Source organism: Durio zibethinus, chromosome 23, assembly GCF_047325235.1.
Source record: "Durio zibethinus cultivar Kanyao isolate XHJ-2024 chromosome 23, ASM4732523v1, whole genome shotgun sequence".
Taxonomy (NCBI): domain Eukaryota; kingdom Viridiplantae; phylum Streptophyta; class Magnoliopsida; order Malvales; family Malvaceae; genus Durio; species Durio zibethinus.
In genome coordinates this window covers 6,454,797-6,473,598 of record NC_143184.1, presented here as the reverse complement: position 1 = coordinate 6,473,598, position 18,802 = coordinate 6,454,797, and the positions used below count along the sequence as shown (strand labels likewise).

The following is an 18,802-nucleotide window of genomic DNA, read 5'->3' as shown; positions in this document are numbered from 1 at the left end:
AGATTGAATGTTATTATTTTTAATAAAAATTAAACAATTCAAATATCAATAAAAATGGACGAAAATTTTTAGTTACATATAAAAAATCCCCATAGTTGTATAGTCACATTATATAAATTGAATGGTTGGTCCATTTCACTTTGCCCCCAAAATATAAAATTGCGGCTTCCATTCACCCCCACAATTTTATTAACTGAAAAAGCCAACGAAACTCTGCATTGATTATGTTGTGCTATTGATGCTTTTCCATCATTTACTTTTTTTGGTTGACCTCTTCGCAAAATTTTCACAGCTAGATTTCTCGATTCACATGTAGATTTGAATATCATAAAAAGGAGAATCAGCTTAGTCAAATACATTAAATTATAATATATAAGATTATATGATAAAACTAATTATGTATTATTTAAATTCAAATATCAATTTTTTTTAAAAATAAAATTTTACTCAAATTATTTATGATTTTTCCTTCAAAATAAAAAATCTCAATAAGTTTTAATAAAAATATAAAACTTAAAAATAGTAATCTTATTTGATTAAAATTTTAGTTAGAGATATCTCTTTTTAAATTTAAAAATTTTAAATGGATATTTTTACTATGATATATTTTTTTTATAATCCTTTAGTCTTTTTTTTTTAAATTCAAAAGCACAAATATCATTTATTATGTATTTTTTAAACTCAAAAAATATTTATAATCAATTTATTATTATTTGATATCTTAATTATAATATATATTTTACATATGTAAGTGATTAAATAGTATTAATTTATATTTTTATACACATAAATAAATAAAAATAATTGCGTACATGTAACAAACTAATTGCACATATAATAGAATAGAGGCTTAAAACCACATGGATTAATCCCATTGATAAGAGAAAGCGTTCAATTCTTTGTTAATTAAGATTCGATTTTGTAAAAAATATTTCAAAAATATATTTTAAGACTATGTCAAAAAAAAAAGAAAAGATAAGACTTGAATACTGTCTTATTAAAAACATATTTAAAATTGTAATGATTCAATTTGTACTTGAGAAGGAAAGTATTGTCTCTTAAATCCAATTCTTGTTTGGTGCTTCGGATCATTACAAACTTGTACAATCATTCATTATCGTACGCGTAAGAGCTAAGTACATGCAACAAATAGAGAAAATGAAAGAATCTTATCTTTAACTTATTCAATTCAGTAACAATCATATTTTTGTCTCTCCTGTGTCAATGAAAATAAATTAAATAGAAAAGAAAAAAAAAAATTTAAAGGGTGTCCATGCATAAATTTTCATTGACGCCACCAAATTTTTTTCCCTTCATTAGACCTCTTCTTCTCATGGTTAAAGTATTCACGTGAAGGAATACTTTCCTCGAATCAAGCACCATTTTGCCATGGCCTAACTGTGTGCATATCAATACGAATAAACGAAGTGGACACAGAGGGAGAAGGATCAATTGATGGTTGATGTTCATTTTGCCTTACGTATCAAAGGATATCTATCTAGTCAGAGTGATATCAACAAATTATAATTTAGAGTTTTTTTTTTTATTTTCTTTTTAGTTAATTTTTTTAAAGAAGAAAAGGGTATGCCTAAGCCTAACTAATCCTAATTGATGCGGGGAGAAATAATTGAAGAGAAAGGTATATATATGCCTTGACTATAACTTACGTGGCTTTTCAAAAGGATATTGGTAGTTGAATTTTTTTCAAAATATAATTTATTTAGTTATTAATTTTTTTTTCTAGCATTTAATTTAATAATGAAGTTAATTTTTTAAAAAATGTTATTGACATTAATATGGATTCTTAAACTTATATTTTTCGAAATTGCGTTGATAATCTTTAATAATTTTCATTGGCATAACTAATTTTTGACAATTAATTTTTTGAATTAAATACAAAATGGGTAATTTTTTTAACCTTAATTTGTAATATTGCATAATAATTTGAGATATTTGACAAAAATTAAAATTTAACTTTCTAACATCTTATCTAATTATAAAAAAAATCTCTTATGAAATAAGTAAGGGAATTTGATTTTAAATGGAGTAAATTTTAATTGTTTGAAATCAAATTTTATTTAAATATTATTATTGGATTGATATGAATATAATACTAAATATTTTTTTAAAAAAATTTTATTAGTTACATATTAATCTCCAATAATTATTTATTTTACTTATTTTACATCAAATTCTTTATTTTTATATAAAGGTTATTAGCTATTTTATAATTAAAATTTTATATAAATAATTGCATACCCATATATCACACAAATTTAAAATTAGCTATTTGTCAATACGAATGTCTCAGCTCAACAATTAATTATATTTCAATTCAAAAAGCTTTAGTCAATTACTAGTAGTAGTTTTTTTTTTTTTTTTAATAAATATAAAGAAGTTATAATTATAATCAAATATTATATCATTAAATAATCGAACAAACAAATCAATTAACAAATTATAATTTAATTAAATAAATTCAACATAAAATTGAATCATATCCACAAGACTTTTTTTAAAAATTACAATTATTATCAAGTATTATATTTATATAATTAATTAAATAATAAATATTTATATTATAATTAATTAATATAATTAAATAATCAACTAATAAACTAAAACATATATAAATAACTAAATTTACGTGTAATCGATACTTAAACCTAAGATGTTAAGATTTTAAAATTTCTTATTATTAAATTTAAGATCTCGTTAACTAATTAGTAGTGGTTGTTAAATGACCGGATTAATGGCTTACCTCACTTTTGTTTTTTGGTTATATATAGGAACCCTAAGAAGCTTTTTCTCAGCAACCGCTCTAATCAGGTGGTTCATATATTAAATATTACAAGGAATGAGAAAAATGTGTTATTTTCCATAGTTGGTTGGATAGTGTTGAAAATGACAAAATCTAATACAACGGAATAATTTCCATAATTGGGAGATACCATGATGAACTTTAATCAGCAGCTTGCTGAACTAGTTTCTGTTTTGTTTCCCTTTTTGTTCTTCTCTACTACTCCATTAATTAACTCGATTTATTCGAGTTTTAAATTAAAAAAAAAAAAAGCGAGATTTGAACTCAATGCTTTTAGCAAGATATACATGCATCTATCATTAACATGCCTTAAATTCTAAAAACCCGAGTTCATAAGATCAAAACTCGAATAAAATGCATATATTCTTTTGCTTTCTAGTTTCATCATAAAGAAATATTAATATTGCTTAGATGGTCGAATCGCATGGACAATCTATTGAAACAGTACTATTTTTGGCTGCAATCAAAGGCAAATAATACTGTGAACCCTCCAATAATGTTTTATTGGATTCAATAGAAAAAAAAAGAATTGGATGATTTAGATTTTTTGGGTCCCGTCTTTGCAACTCAATCTCCTTACCCACTTGTACTTAGTTGTACTAATTTTTAATTTGTTCATATGAAAACATCGAAAAAAAATTCAAAAAGAAAAAGGAGCTTATGCTCTTATACTTATAGCTTTGCTGTCACATATTCAAAACAAAATATAGCACGCTTTTAATGAGCGAATTTCCACCGAATCATCCAGATTGACTTTCAATCTCTACATTTATACCCAATGTCAGACCTGATGAATATGAACTATTACAGCCACAGCATTGATAAATTAAAATCATATTGAATCCATGAAGGGAAATTCCATTTATTTCAAAAATCTAGCCATGATCGTTAAGGTGAAGAAAAATATTTGGATAGAACACAAATTTCTCCAAAACCACATTTATCAATATAACAGCAATGTTAATAAAATGGTGATTACAACATGTGCACAATAGTGCAATTCCCTATTTTATTCCCCATCAACAAGCACTCTGCCTCCAAACCCAGCAAAACTAAAATTATATTTTAAAAAGAAAGAAAACAAAAAATCAGTTGAAATGCATTCACACTATACAAAATACACAACAATGTATAAGTAAACATTTCCCGAATCCAACCTCCCTGTCCAAATGAACCAGCTAATCATGGTTAGCATCTATAGGGGTGCCAGTCCTGGCCTGTGAGATCCGATTAGCATAAATTGTAACCAACCGCAACTGTGTGCTGTTAAGCCCCTCCAAGTGTGGCAAAAATGCTTTCCCAAGCATTATATAAATATCCACCAAACAAAATACGACAGTCTGTACCATCAACAATAACATGCAACGAGACATCAGAACTCCACGAGAGTTAATGAGAGCAAAGAAAAAAGACGATATACTAAGACATGCATATTACAAGAGAAGAGCACTAAGCTGTCATGCTCTCATATACTATTCTTCTCAACCACGTACCATGTCAATGTACTTAAATACCCAGTAACCCTTTTTCAGATTCATGTATCAAATGTCTGGGCAGGGTCCTGCTCTTTCATTCGAGTTCTAAAGTGAATTTTACTATATAGGCTTTGGTTTAGGCCATAGGAATCATGAACTGACCACGCTCCAATAACATGGAACATGAGCTGATGGGTGAGGGGCTGGAACCCCTTCAATCATATGCATATTATAATATGGAGCTAACTTGTTATACAATTCATTGAAACATAATGTTTCTGCATGTAATGTCATGTAACATTATCCAGAAGTCAGAACATTACAGTTGCAATTGGCTGCACATTCCTCCTTTTTTAGACAAAGCTAACAAAAGCTATATCATTGACAAGATATCTAGGGTATATTCTATTAGAAGCTTAGAGAATAATTCCCAGAAGCACATTTTCATTGTTGAAAATGAATCTTAGAGAAACCATTTAAAATTTTATGCAGTTATTGGAACACAAATAGAAAATTTAAGAAAACATAATTGTGATGCCCAGGATTACTCAGAGCACAAAAAGAGTACTTGACCCTGTGTAAAACTGAGCCAAGCCAAGCAAAACATCAATCAACCGGAGCTTTGCTCAATATGTAATTTAAGTTCAAGTCAAGCTCATCTCTCAAAACTTTCAGTTCAGCTTGAAAAGAATTTTTGAAGTACAAACTCAGCTCGACTCTGCTCATAAAACACAAGCCAATTGCAACTCAAACTAAAATTTAGTTGCATGATAAACTTACAATTGTAAAATTAATAACAGAAAAATAGCAATATTTATAAATTATAATGATATAATTATTAGATGGGCTTAGCTTGCGAGATTCAAGTTCTATGCTAAACTTATTGAACTAAAAGCTAAATGCTGTACAAGATTCTTAACAAGCCAAACCAAACAGTTAATGAATTGCTTGACTTGTTTTCGTTGTCCCTAGTCTGTCTCCAAAGAGACATCCCAATTGTTAAAACTTGAACTTCCAAATTGGAAGTTTATGGTTATAATCTTTCCAAATTGGAAGTTTAAGGTTATAAACTTGGAAAAGGAAGGGTTTCTGGAATAGGAGAGAACTACCTCCTTTTGTACAGCTCAAGTCACTTATTCCCCAAATATGCAAATAGTAAAAGCATCCATACACCATGAATGGAACCTAAAAGTGCCCCAAGTATTCCCAATATCAACACAGAAGACATCCTACATGTTAATAGTCAAAGATGTCCTTTATGAGAAAATTCAATCTTTAACAGATTTTTGGATGTAACATCTCAGGCAGCAACCATATCACTTAAAAAGGATCAAGCAGCTAGATAACGTAAATGGTAATGCAAAAGAGGAGAAATTATTTTCTTCAATCAGATGATAAAATTCTCTCCTTTCACTCAACTGCGCACTCCCCCACCCCACCCCATCCCCCTAACCCCTCCCTTTTTCTTTCTACTTTCTCCAACCAATAAAAACCTATATTTGAGGCATTACTGTACAATGGCAAATTTATAAAACAAGAAAGACAAGCATGCAAAGATGTAAGTATTACCTTCCGGATGTCAGCACTCTGGTTTCCAAAAGCTTCAAAAAGAGCGGGTAAAAATGAGGGCAATTGAGCCATTAGTTCCTCCTGTGATAGCCGGCCCACAAGCTAAACAGAAAAGCAAAGAGCTTAGAAATATATGCTCAACACTTAACATTAGCAGGCAAAATTTATTTGTAGGAACAGTGAAACAGTCAAAGGAAGCAAACAAAAGTCTAATCCAAATCGACAGGAAAGCAATGACAATTTCCAAGAAAATTAATTTTATACAAGAATTTAACAGATCTAAACAAATACGGGATATTTATCCTGATTAATAACAAATAATGCAAAAGTCCTGTACATAAAGATCTTTCTCTGTTTAAATACGCACACCACTTAGTCTAATAAATAGGAAAACAATGGTCACGATAATACAATTACCTTTTGACAAGAAAATCCTCCTTTAATCTTCAAACATATGTCTCTCTTTACCTCCATCAACTGTCTTTCCCCTCTAATGTCTGATATTCGCACCAAAGTTCAAGCACCGTAGCTTAAGATAAACCAAGGCACCTTAACTTACTCTCTTTTACTGTGCTATACTTCTCTTTAGACACTAGTGACTCTTACCCATGTTTCACGGATTAGTTTCAGACCCACTATTCATGCGCTCAATGTGCACTAGAATGAACAGTTTAGAGCAAGAATACAGGGGTACACCATGCTTATGCCCAGAGTATCATGCAACCACTCAAAAAAATCTACATGCAGTGTCCTTGCATGCAGAATCTCATCAAGAAACATAGGGGGAGAAATTAAACTTAACAATTTTAACTTCAATTAAGATTCAGATTGAATACCTTTGTTAAACAGTTTATGCAAATAACAAGAGTCTTCTCATCTTCAGTAACTAATAAAGGTACAATAACCTGCAATCCCAAAAAATTTGACATAAGTATTTATAATAACTTGAAACCAGAGAGGAAAATGCCAACACTCTTTCTCTAGTAGGGAAAACAAGTCAGACATTCGAGAGAGAACCACATACACTTAAACATCTGAATGGATCATACTGAGACAACACAGTGTTCAAGCAGCGCTCAGCTTTGTTTGAAACCTAAACATGGAGCAGATTAAGATATGGAATAAGAAAAACAATATTCTCAAAGGACAAGTTCAAGGAAAGCAAATTACTTTCAGAACAATATCCTTCGTTACATGAAGCAGCTTCTCAATTACTATTTCAACAGAATCTTCCACAGCGTCTTTCTGGAAGCATGACAAGCCAGAACAAGGAGGAAACATGCACACTTGCTTGTTAGAGAAGAGGAAACCCCAGACATTGTCTCAAAATATATCTGAAAAATTGAAAATATGAGCAAACCTGATTTTTAAGCATTTCAACTACCAATGACAGGGCAAGTTCTCGGATTGAGGAATCAGAATCATCTAAAACTTCAAGTACAGCTGTCAAAATCTGATTGACATACTGCATAAATATAATAAAATATTACAATTTGACAAGCATCAAAAAAAGCATAGCATATTTGACATAGAGGGCAGAGGACATATTCTTTCATAGCAGGATTGCAAGGTTAAGAAACTTTCAACAAAAGGAAATCAAATCAAAATCGAACTTATATAGAACTTATGTAGAAACGAGTATACCTTGGTCCAAATTGTGAGATCATTAGCCACAGAAATTTCAATTAATTGCTGAAGTGCACTGCACTTACTGGCAGTAGGGCTCTCATCATTCCCATTGCAGATCTAGGAAACACCGAAAAAAAAAAAAAGCATTTATCAAATGTGAAGCTCTTGAAACACGATAAGCACCAAGGGAAGTCCAAAAATCTATTTTCTCTAAGTAAACTCAATTGATAAAATAACTATCGATAGTACCAAACTCACAAGGTGAAGAATTTGAGGAATGCTAGGCCCAGTGTCTGGAATAGAGCTAATCTTTACAGCTGCAGGTTTAAGGTGATTAAGATCCAACTCTGATGAAGTCTCATTATTATGAGCAACCCCTTCAATGATCCCCAAAGAGTCAGATCTATTCATACCATTAATTTCTAGATGTGGAGTAGATAGACCTTCCAAGTTAACACTACTTTCCAAGTTCTCTACCAGGCCAGTTCGAGATCCCAAGTTCTGACCCATAGAATTAACCATATAAGACAATTCTTTGGTTTTGGAAGGAAGAGCATCTGCATTTGAACGGGTCTCAAAGTTATGACATAAGTTCCCCTGAGTTTCATCAGATTTTGCCTGGCCAGTACTGTCAATGATCAGGGTTGATTCCTGGGTGGAACCCCACTTCCTACCACCTTCACTTTCAATTGAGCCAGCAGAATACGTTCCAAGTAAAAGACTCTTCTTGGACACACCAATATATCCTTCTTCAGATGATATTCCAACAACATCAGATGGATCATGGGATGACTTAGAACGCTGTCTCTCTTTCTTGTTCTGCAAATAGTTTATTAGATCCACCTCAATACGAGGAGTGTACTGTTTAAGTGCTCGTCTCAAGGAATTTTGTTCTTCAACTGATAAACTAAGAATAAAATTCAGAACAGCAGTTGGATCAAAATGCGAGTAGACAGATATAATGCAAGTAATAGCTGCATCCTTAAGCTTAGTATTTTTATCATGGACCAATGGCGTCAATTTAGATAGCCATAACTTCAGAATGCCAATATTACCAGAACCTTCAGAATTCATAGCACGCTTGTTGAAGGAAGTAATGGCAAACTCAATAACAGCCAATTTTGCCTTTGGTGATCGCTGTTCATCAAGTGAACGCAGCAAAGCAGGTAAGAGAGAATCTATGCTATAAGTTTTGCTAACAATTTCCAATGTAGTTGAGCAAGGTTGCCTAACCAACTCCTTTGGATCAATTAACCGCGAGAAAACATGGGGTAAGATCCTTTCCATGTAACTCTCAAAGGGCTTTCGGCATGATGGAATAATATCTGCAAGTGTTGAAAGGGCAGCCTGTGCAACTTTATGGTGAGGATCGTCCAAATGCTGGAAAAAGAGTTTCATTACCTTCTCAAAATTTTGAACCACTTCCTGAAGACCTTTTGGTCCCTGCTGCAACAAAGTCCGGAGATAAGTAAAAGCAGCAACCCTCGTACACCAATCAGAACTAGGACTGAGCCCCTCACTGAGGGCATCGCTGAGAGACGCTGGATCTTCAACATAATTTGACATCTCTCCAAGTGACAGCTGGCCATCATCAAAATTCTTTCCCCTTCCTGCATACACCCGCCCAGCTACATGCTTTCTCAAAAGTGGCCTCTGGAAGTTTGGAATATAATTGTTCTGTGAATCCCTACAGTTTACATCTCTACAAGGTGTGTCCAAATATTGCCTGTCAATATGTGGATTTATAAACCGCCTGGCCTCCCTAATGTCACTGTTCTCTTCAAAGGAACCTCGTTCTTGTCTTTCAGATGCCCTCTTGCGAGAGAATGATGAGAAAGCTGGCAGAGACTCAGTTGTCACACTACTTCTATATGATAACTTGCCTGAATCTTTGGAAGCTTGAATTTGAGTAATGATGTCAGACATAATCAGACCACCATTGCGGCTACTACCTTTACCGACGATAGAGGTAGTTGATTCTAGTCCTAAAGAACTTGCAAGACTGTTAGAAGCTGGAACAGCAGCAGGGAATGGTGGATCACGAGATGATGGAGGGTCAACTCCTGCACTAGTGGGCAATAAAAGAGAAATTTAGCCGCTCACAAATATAATTAATTTTCAGATCAATTCAGGCAATTATCACTGCATAATTTAATGACCTCATGAAAGAAACTTTCAAGTTTAAATTAAGTAAAACATAGAAATCCATTCAATACCTTGATCCAAACTTGTTGACCTCTCTTTTTTGGATATGTCCAGACCTCTAAGCATACTTTCGATGGCACTGACTCTCTGTTTGCTTGCATGCAATACACTCTCCAGAGTACGTTCAGAACCTTTACCAAGGGGATTCGATTGGGATAGATTCAAACCAGAAGAGAGAGAGGTCCCTGACGATAAACTTGAAGTTCTGTCCATTGCAACTATAGCAGATGTTCCATATCCTGGTAGATTTGAAGTAGCAGAAGTTTGAGAGGTAAAGGACATCAGTACATTTCTGTCACGGACAGAAGGAGAAGCATGCCGCCTATGCATCCCTCCATCTTCTTCGTTAATTATCTGTGCAAAAAGCAAGACTTTGAAACCAAAAACCAGGAAATGGAATTATTCCAAACTATCCATCGAATAGAGAAGCTACATATACCCTTTGAATGGCAGGATCAAAGGATGAGAACAAGCGACGAGAACGATCTGGCCAAGTTTTGGTGAACATTCTATAGCACATTCTAGCAGTTGATCGTACCTGTTAAGTTCCCAATTCACTAGTCACCTTATCATCAAATTTTAGCACGGGATCAAACAGGTATAAGCAAAAGGTAAATAACATTAAGTTTAGGAATTAGCATTGCTACATAAGGTCATCTTTTCAGATTACCCTATTTATGAAAAAAAAGTTCATTAAAAGATGTCAAGTGAAGCATCCACCATGAACCAATCATGTTTCCAGTAGAGAAGCCTATCAAAATGGTCAACTTTGACCTTCACATGAAGGGCTGAATTCAGGACAAAGTACGCCAAAACATCAAAGAATAGAAGTGATTCCCAACACAGATACCTCACTCATTGCATCAGAAACACAACACCTAATCAGATCCTCATATAAATCAACCGATCGCTGTATTTCTTGTGCATCTGGCCAATGTTCAAGTATCAACAATGCATATTCACAGCACCTGCAGTAAGGTGATAAGAAGCGAGTAGTTAAATAACAAATAAAACAACTCTTCATAAAATAGCAGAAACATGGGAATACCTGGCACGGAGTACAGCACTACGGTCATTCTTTGCACATTCAGCTATGCGGGGAAGCACACGGGCAACTTTGCAATTAAGCAACATCTGCAAATTAGAAAAGATAACATCAAAAACAGGAAAAATAAAACAAAAGGAAAAAAAAAAAAAAAAGGAAGGGGAGATAAAGCAAAATCTTACCATTTTTATGCAGTTATCTGCAGACTCTGCAATTACAAGCACAGTAATTACAACCAACTTGAAAAGGACCTGATTATCATAACATGAAATTAATAAGTGCATATGAGAATATAAATGCTGTTATACAAAAAAAGAAAGTTGAACTTACCGGTACGAACATCTCGGCACATGCCTCAAAATCTCCCAAGAGCTCCTTTGATAAGAAGGACAATAAATGGCAAGCCTGAAAAGAAAGGAAACAAACTCAGAAACAGCTACACATACAAAGCCAGAAAAACACTTATGGGATAGGAAAATAAACAATTGTTTTTAACTCAACCACCACAATGATACTGACTCTCTCAAGATTCCTGACAGCCACTGTATAAAATTTCAATCACAAGTGCTAGAGACAAGATGCTAAGACGCAATGCAAAAACTTGGAATCTCACCAGCTTGGCTAGGTCCACCAAAACAATATGAAAACCACCATAGAGGAAAAAGAGATGCACAAGCTTCACAGTAAAAGTTACAGAACTGTAACTATGAAGCCAAAGGCATATACGAATTCTAGCAACTAACATGATGCAAAAAGAAAAAAGCAATTTTTATAGTCTTTACAAACACTAAAACCCTGTAATTGTGATCCATAGTCAAGTTGAAGTTTTCAGCTTATATCACACTCTCCCAGGTGGGCTAGACGAAAACACCCTTCTTGGAAGTTTCAAGAGAGTCCATATAGAAAGGACAGATATGATGATGGGGCCATGACATGTTCCCTATCATGAACATTAAGCATTTTTGAATATATGGATATGTCTAAAAAAATAACAACATTGGCAAACTAACGAAAAAAATGAAAGAAATTTGCGGCGATAGTACAGTTCCCAAAATTTACTAAACCATTCTAAACACATTTAAGCAGTAAACTTAATATAAAAGGAAGTATTTAGAAAAATAACAAAAAAATATATTTGACAGAAAACAAGGAAAAAAAAAGCCTTACTCTTGGTGCTATAATTAGCTTTATTAGTTCAGAACCCCATAAATAAACTATAAACAAAAGGAACAAATCTCCTAAAATATTAAAAAAGAAAGTGTAAAAGAAAATTTCAGCAATAGGAGACACAATAAAAATGGTATACACCTGCTTCACAATGCTTGACCTTCTATCTGATAATTGTGTACTTAGTGGGCCAACAAGCTGCTTCAAGAGGCCCCGGAAACATGGATAACCAGCAGCACCTGTTTATTCACATTAGTCTTAATTGTTAAAACCCCCCAGCTCTCAACCCATAAACTATAGATGAATATGCCATATAAAAATGGATTTTGATAGCAAATAGGGTAAAAAACAGGACAATTTTGGTGATGTCAAAACCAAGGGGAAATAGGTTAAAGAAAAGGGGCAGCCCCAGGAATTTATATACCTGGGCTGGGCTTTGACATCCCTTTATGTACCTAGGAATTTATATATCTGGCTCAGTTTGCATTGGCCAGTTCTTTAAGACTAGAATTTTCTTTCGATGTAAAAGGCAGAATCATTTCATAACTGCTCAGCTAGCAACAGTAACTCTATAATTCTTTAACAATATAAACACATGTGCAAGAGCAAGATTGGTGGAGGGATAAGAGTGAGGATAAAAACCTCCAAAAACAAGGCCTTCAACTCTCTGCATGGCAGCAATGCGTATAGACCAATCTTTTTCTGGCACAAGAATAGAACCGATTTTCTCAAATTCCCTTATCAGCTCCTTATCTGAGTAAACTTTAATTGGATCTATGAGTTTTTCTGTGATATCAGTTTCACCTGTAAAATAATAAAATACCACATTTAGGTCTTTGACCAACCATGATTTAAAAGCAAGCCCACATTTGAGAAATATATAATGTGGAAAACATCAACTTCTTTTTAACCATCACTGTCAAAAGAAAAGTAGCCAACATTGGAAGTAGGTTAGTATATGCAAAGGTCAGCATATCATGAAAACCATTCCATATTCCTAATTTGAAAAAAAATAATTTAAAATACACAAATACAAACCTGAAAAAAGAGATGTCTCCCTAGAAGAACTTTTGGCTCTTGGACTGCTTTTCTTGGGGTTAAGGATTGCAGGCTTTACCTCTCCAGCAGCAAAACCACCCAAAATTCCATCTGAAGATTGAACTTGTGGCTCAATTTTCTCTAGTCTGGCATTAATATCTCTCACCTGCAATCATACACTATATTGTAAAAATAACAGAGTAATAACACCAATAACTTTCTTCTATGAGGAAATGTGATCAACATTAAATAATCCAAACTAATGTTATCATTTATAAGAATACATGTTAAATTAAGTAGACTCAACAGGAACAAGAGAGGGAACAGGGAGGGAGGAAGTTAACTATCAATGCGAAGTCAGGAACAAAATAGAATATTATTCATCTGCAGCGATAAAAATATTCAACACAAAGCTAGAAAATGGAATATATTACTCTAAAATTAAATATTCACCATAGATGCAGGAATCTGATGGCGATGAAGTTCATCACGAAATTGAGTTCCAGCCTGCTTATACATTTCCTGGAAAAGAAATTATTTGATTAGAATTTTGCCACCAGATATGACATATCTTAATGTATGACACATGAAATCTCTAAGAAAAATTTCTTAGGAAGAAGAATGGCACAAGTGGACCTATTTGTAAAGAATTAATGCTCTCAATTACTGCAACATTCATCAAACCATCCAAACCAGAAATCCTAAAGAAGAAAAAGAAAATTAACCCAATAAATAATTACTTAATGGTTCTTCTACATGAGATCAAACTATTAAGAACCTTCATTCATCAAAAGAAGCACGACAATTTTCATAAACAATTCACATTAATGCTAACCCAAGGAGCAGAAAACACATGTCCAAAAACCCAATATCAAAGGTTGCTGAATTCATGAACAAGAGGATCTAATAGTTGAGTCAATAGCAATTTAAATTGAGATGATTTTTCTTAGTTTAAATGTTAAATATAACTACCACAAAGTTGGGAATATTGTGAGCACACACTACTGACATCAAATGACATAAACAACATGTTTTAGACGTATTTAATCCTAGGCCACAGCAAAGTGTCAAGAAAATCATTTCTAGTTTGTTTTTTCCAACAAAAAGGAGTCTTGACCAACGCAAGCTTTCTTTATGTTTTCATGGGTAATAAACAGGCTTAGATCCCGGATGGTTGTGCCTACTAACTTTCTCATTGTATTTTCTCTGTCCTCAAAAGGCATGTAAAAAACTTATTGCAAGGAGATCAATATGTTTTTCTAGAACTGAGACGCAGAGGAGCTGCCTCTATAGTAAGCCAATCTATCAGACTATCAGCTGTTTATTCACGTAAAAGCAAAAATTCCTTGAAAAGATGGGATAGAAATTTGAATACGACCAACACAAGAACAAGAAGACAACAGATCAGAATTGACTTGAAGATTATCAAATTCTTCCTACACAGAAGTTCAGAAAGTTGTTAAGCTATTCTAAAGATAACACTAGAAAGAGAAGTTTTGCTGACCTCAATGCACAATATACCAGCTTCACGAACGCCAGGATTTAAGTCATTTAACATCTGCAAAATCTGATAAATAAAAAAATTATAAATGCCAACTTATCTCTGTCACATTTGATATAAAAAATAAAACCCACTTTGGAAATTTTAATGAGCATACAGGTGGAAGAATAGCCCGTTGAAGTGGAAGTTCAGTAGATGCAAAAAGACTTATTGCTGATGTGACTGTCCGAGCAAATTCCTCCCGAACTCTCCAACTTCTATGTGTCCAGGCATAGGAGCCAGCTCTTTCGACAATAATCGTTGGAGAAGAAACCTGAAACACAAAACAATTAGTAAATTTTATAAATCAAACTAATATTTCACCACTTAGCCTAAAATAGTGATGCATTCCAAAAACTCAGCAAGGCACTCATACTGATATTTACTCCAACATATAATTGCAATAATAATAACATAGTTCATTTTTCTTACGGAAGCAAAGCCAAACAGAATAAAAAAAAAAACTAAACCACGGACAATAAAATGAAATTTAAAAAAATTAAAACATGCAAGGGATAAATTCATTAGGTCAAGTACTCTCTCTTCCTATAAAGGTTGTCTTATTTGAAAATGCACAGCTTAAGTTACCATCTGGTAGTTACGTTTTGCAACCAAAAGCAGAAAACAAAAGGAGTGCTTACATACAAAAGCAAACAATATTCATGAATACTTCAAAAAGTTGCATATGTAACTTTTTTAGAGAATAAAATACTAAATGATTTTACTTTTATATAGAATATTAAGTTTGAGTCAAAGATGGATTTCAGTCATTTTGTTCATTTTTAATCAATTATGATTTTGCTTCTACCATTTGCTCTTCCTTTACAGCAACCTTCTAGGAAGCAAAAAGCAAGTAACAAAAACAACAACCAAATGGGATCCAAGAAAAGTCAATAAATGCTTTTTGACAACTTATAAATTCCACATTTTCTTCCTAAATTGCCCGTAACCACTATGCACAATGCAGGTATTTATGACTTGATTTAGAGTGATAAACAGAAAAGAAAATCTTAAACACTAATGCTTCAGTTTTTAACAGCAGACTTTTTGAACCACACCAAAAATGAAAATCTAGACTTTGAGAATAGGAGAGTATCATGTATCCGCTTTTCTAGAACACATGGGGTCCATGGTAGGTACAAGGTCATTACATGAGGAACCATAGTTCATGAACTTGCTTGTTTAATATTAACCAAATGCTAAATGGAATGACTGGTTCCACAAGAAACGTGAAAGCCATCCAGAGGTAATTAAGGATGGTAACTATTCAATTGTGCAAAAGCATTCACTAGTAGCCATTCTTGAGTACCACTTTTCAAGAATATCTTCTGCAAACTCAGATAACTTTAAAAGGCAACAAAATAAGGAAGGAATTAGGATTCCATTTTCCCAGAAATTCCAATGACAATAAATGATCCCGAATTAATTGAAGTAAAACAATTAGGAAACCCTTGATTCATCCAAAGCTAAGAAACACCGTTTTCCGTATCTCCATGATCAATAGAACAATCTGAAATAATAAACCTCCATAAAACACACTGACTAAAGTCTTATAGGTAGCCTTTCAAGAACAATCTCGTTCTAAGAAATTAGATTTCTTGGCACATTACTAAACCATTAGAGCAGTCAGTTTTATCCAACTACACGGAACTATCAATGTCTTTGATCCTGCTAAATCTATGTAAAACCCAAAATCCGATGCTACATCACACCTTTTCCATTCAAAAATCAACAAAAATCAGTGGACACAAATTTTTATGATAGTGCTTTCAGCAGTGTTAAGAAAGAAAAGGAATTATAAGAGCGTAGACATTCAATAACATAAAAAGAAATAAATAAGAACTTCACCTCCATGAGAGTGAGCAGTAGGCGTCTGGCGGCGTCCCTAACGGGTTGCTTGGCATCACCTAACCGTTCAACAACCGCGGGAACAAGAGCGTTGAAGTGCAACTTCAAGTGATCACCGGAGAGGACGGCGGCGGAAGCAAGGGCCTGGAGAGCGCCCTGGGAGACTCTGAAGTTGTTGTCCTTGAGGAGATCCAAGCAGCAGTCGACAAGCGAAGTAACTTCCGAAGAAGTGAGACTCTTTCTAGAACCTTCGAGAAGTTGGTAGAGCCGTTCCACCGCAGCCATTCGCTCCTTGGTGTCTTTAGCACGTGCCAGCTCCAGTGCCTCCTCCATCTGAATCCAGATTCGGTGCGACCGTACTCAGATCTAAACAATTCCTCAACCAATTCCAATAATTGGAATTTTTTTTAAAATTGAAAAATTAAAAATTAAAATCAAAATTTAAAAATGTGTTTGGCGAGAGAGGAGAGAGATTAGAGATTAAAGAAAGGGAAGAAAAATAGTTGTTGTTGGAGAAGAGAGATTTGGCGGTGAAGTGCCACTTAATTTTTTATTTTTTTATTTTTCCTTTGCGGAGGAAAGGAGAAGAAAGGGGGAGGAAGGGGAAGAGTCAGTGAAGTGTACTGAGGTTAACGGAGAAGATGATGAAAGTGTTGCTGGATAGAGTGGTTAAGGAAATTACCCAACCGTTTTGGGTTAATTTATGAGTTTTGCTAGTGTGATTTTTGTCTGTGACTGCGCCGTGCACTCTATTTTACTCTGTTGACACGTACGGTTTATGAATTGACAATGATGATCGGATTTTTTTTAGGATAGGTGAAAAATAGCCAACTCATCTCACATGGCATCACATTCGTTACTCAGGCACACAATAATTACGGATTTTAAAAAATTCAAACGTGTAATATTTTTTAAATAAATAAAAATTAAGAATAAATTTAAAATAAAGAAGGTAAAGAATATCAAAAGTAAGGATAGATATAGATAATACTAATTTATGGGTGAAAAGTTTAAATCATGAATTAGACAATATTGAACAATATTCACCATTAATTGAATTTTCTTTTTTTTTTTTATATATTTTGCATGACAATACCCAAAACCTTTTTGAATTTTTGTTGGTAGAATGCCAAAAATATACAAATGCATGTATGAATGAATTTTTTTTTTTCATAAATATTGTCTATAAAATATTCAAAAATCATATAATAATAATAATAATGTAAAACAAATTGGTTTTATCCATACATACTTCATACCTAATTTTGATCGAAGTTTAATTGGTTTGAAGATTAAGAATACTAAGTCAAGTTGTATGAAACTTTAAGTTACCTTTCCCTTAAACTTAATGCAAGGCCATGATATCAGAAATTTAACTACTCCCCTTTCTCTTATCGCATAATCCTATTGCTACTTAATTCTAGTCTTGAATGATTTTTTTTTTTTTTGTATATTCAATAATCATGAACTTGATGGGAAAAAATTACTAATGCTTTTCTTTTTTTTTTTTTAGGTCATTTTTCTTTGGAAATAATTAAAGACAAATAATATTTTGGAGTATTAAACTTTATTAGTAATTTTCATTATCTTAAAAAGAAATCAAAAGTTATTACGAAAAATTGTATATAACAAAAGGAAAAATTTCAAGTGTTTAATTAATAGTATTTACAGTCATCATGACTTAAATATATTATATTTATATCATTAAATGGAAGTATGATAAAAACCCATAATTTTTTTCACCTCTTGCTTGAGAAACACAAATGAGAGGATATTTTGCTACTATGTTCATATAAACTAATCATTTGGAAAATGCTAAAATCTTCATTTGCTTTCACTTGAAAGCATTACATGACCTATAGTTCTATTATTGTGTTCTGAAACTTACCTAACCAACAATGAACATAATCTAATTAAAAAACTAAAATCTTATTAAGCTTATGATTTTTTATTTCAGATAAAATTAAGCTTACAACTCGATTTGGTATGCATTATTCAAACTAAAACCCAATTCATTTTTTGTTTGAGTTAAGGAAGTTTAAACTGATGAAAAGATTTTGTTCAATTTATTTTTAATTTGAGTTAACAAAAATTAACGATAAATAGATTTTAATATAATAGTGTATTTTAATAATAAAATGTTAGAATCTAAACTCATTCATCATTAATCTCAAATATAAATAAGAAAAAAAAAATATATATATATTGGGGTTTTATGCACCCTTTCCTAAACCAATTTCAAGTTTTTTTAGGGATTGAAAAGTAAAAATATTAAATAATTTAAAATATGATATAATAATATAATATGAGTATGATAATAAATAAAATATAAAAATGACATAATTTAAAATTATAATAATAATTATATATAAATTTAATAAAATAAAAAAAATTATTTTATATTTTTATATTTACACGAATTTTAATATATAATTTATATATAAAATATAATATAAATATATAAA

The 18,802-nt window shown here is 32.5% G+C and overlaps 1 protein-coding gene across 2 annotated transcripts; it reads right to left on the bottom strand.

Moving 5' to 3' along the window:
* Positions 1 to 3,744: 3,744 nt before the first annotated feature.
* Positions 3,745 to 17,008, bottom strand: LOC111314371 (CLIP-associated protein-like). Of its 2 annotated transcripts, XR_016332423.1 has the most exons (22): positions 16,338 to 17,003; positions 14,608 to 14,763; positions 14,454 to 14,516; positions 13,403 to 13,471; positions 12,950 to 13,115; positions 12,554 to 12,715; positions 12,053 to 12,150; positions 11,075 to 11,149; positions 10,927 to 10,995; positions 10,748 to 10,833; positions 10,550 to 10,667; positions 10,139 to 10,237; positions 9,711 to 10,053; positions 7,753 to 9,557; positions 7,510 to 7,611; positions 7,226 to 7,330; positions 7,036 to 7,110; positions 6,890 to 6,958; positions 6,702 to 6,770; positions 6,283 to 6,362; positions 5,866 to 5,967; positions 3,745 to 4,161 (listed from the first exon to the last, which is right to left on the bottom strand). XR_016332423.1 is itself a non-coding variant. In XM_022915657.2 (21 exons), exons 1-21 carry the CDS (start codon positions 16,668 to 16,670, stop codon positions 4,000 to 4,002), a joined length of 4,326 nt encoding a protein of 1,441 aa, XP_022771392.2. In that variant the 5' UTR covers positions 16,671 to 17,008; the 3' UTR covers positions 3,745 to 3,999. The 2 variants fall into 2 exon arrangements, 1 of the variants encoding a protein (XP_022771392.2); XM_022915657.2 differs by lacking the exon at positions 6,283 to 6,362 and having other exon boundaries at positions 16,338 to 17,008.
* Between the last annotated feature and the right edge of the window lie 1,794 nt (positions 17,009 to 18,802).

Excerpts from the sequence above, each read along its gene's own strand:
- LOC111314371 (XM_022915657.2), bottom strand. The coding sequence starts at position 16,670 with ATGGAGGAGGCACTGGAGCTGGCACGTGCTAAAGACACCAAGGAGCGA. Across the intron at positions 10,996-11,074 it reads GTGCCGAGATGTTCGTACCG|GTCCTTTTCAAGTTGGTTGT; the intron begins GTAAGTTCAACT and ends TATGATAATCAG. Across the intron at positions 7,331-7,509 it reads ATCTCACAATTTGGACCAAG|TATGTCAATCAGATTTTGAC; the intron begins GTATACTCGTTT and ends ATATTTATGCAG.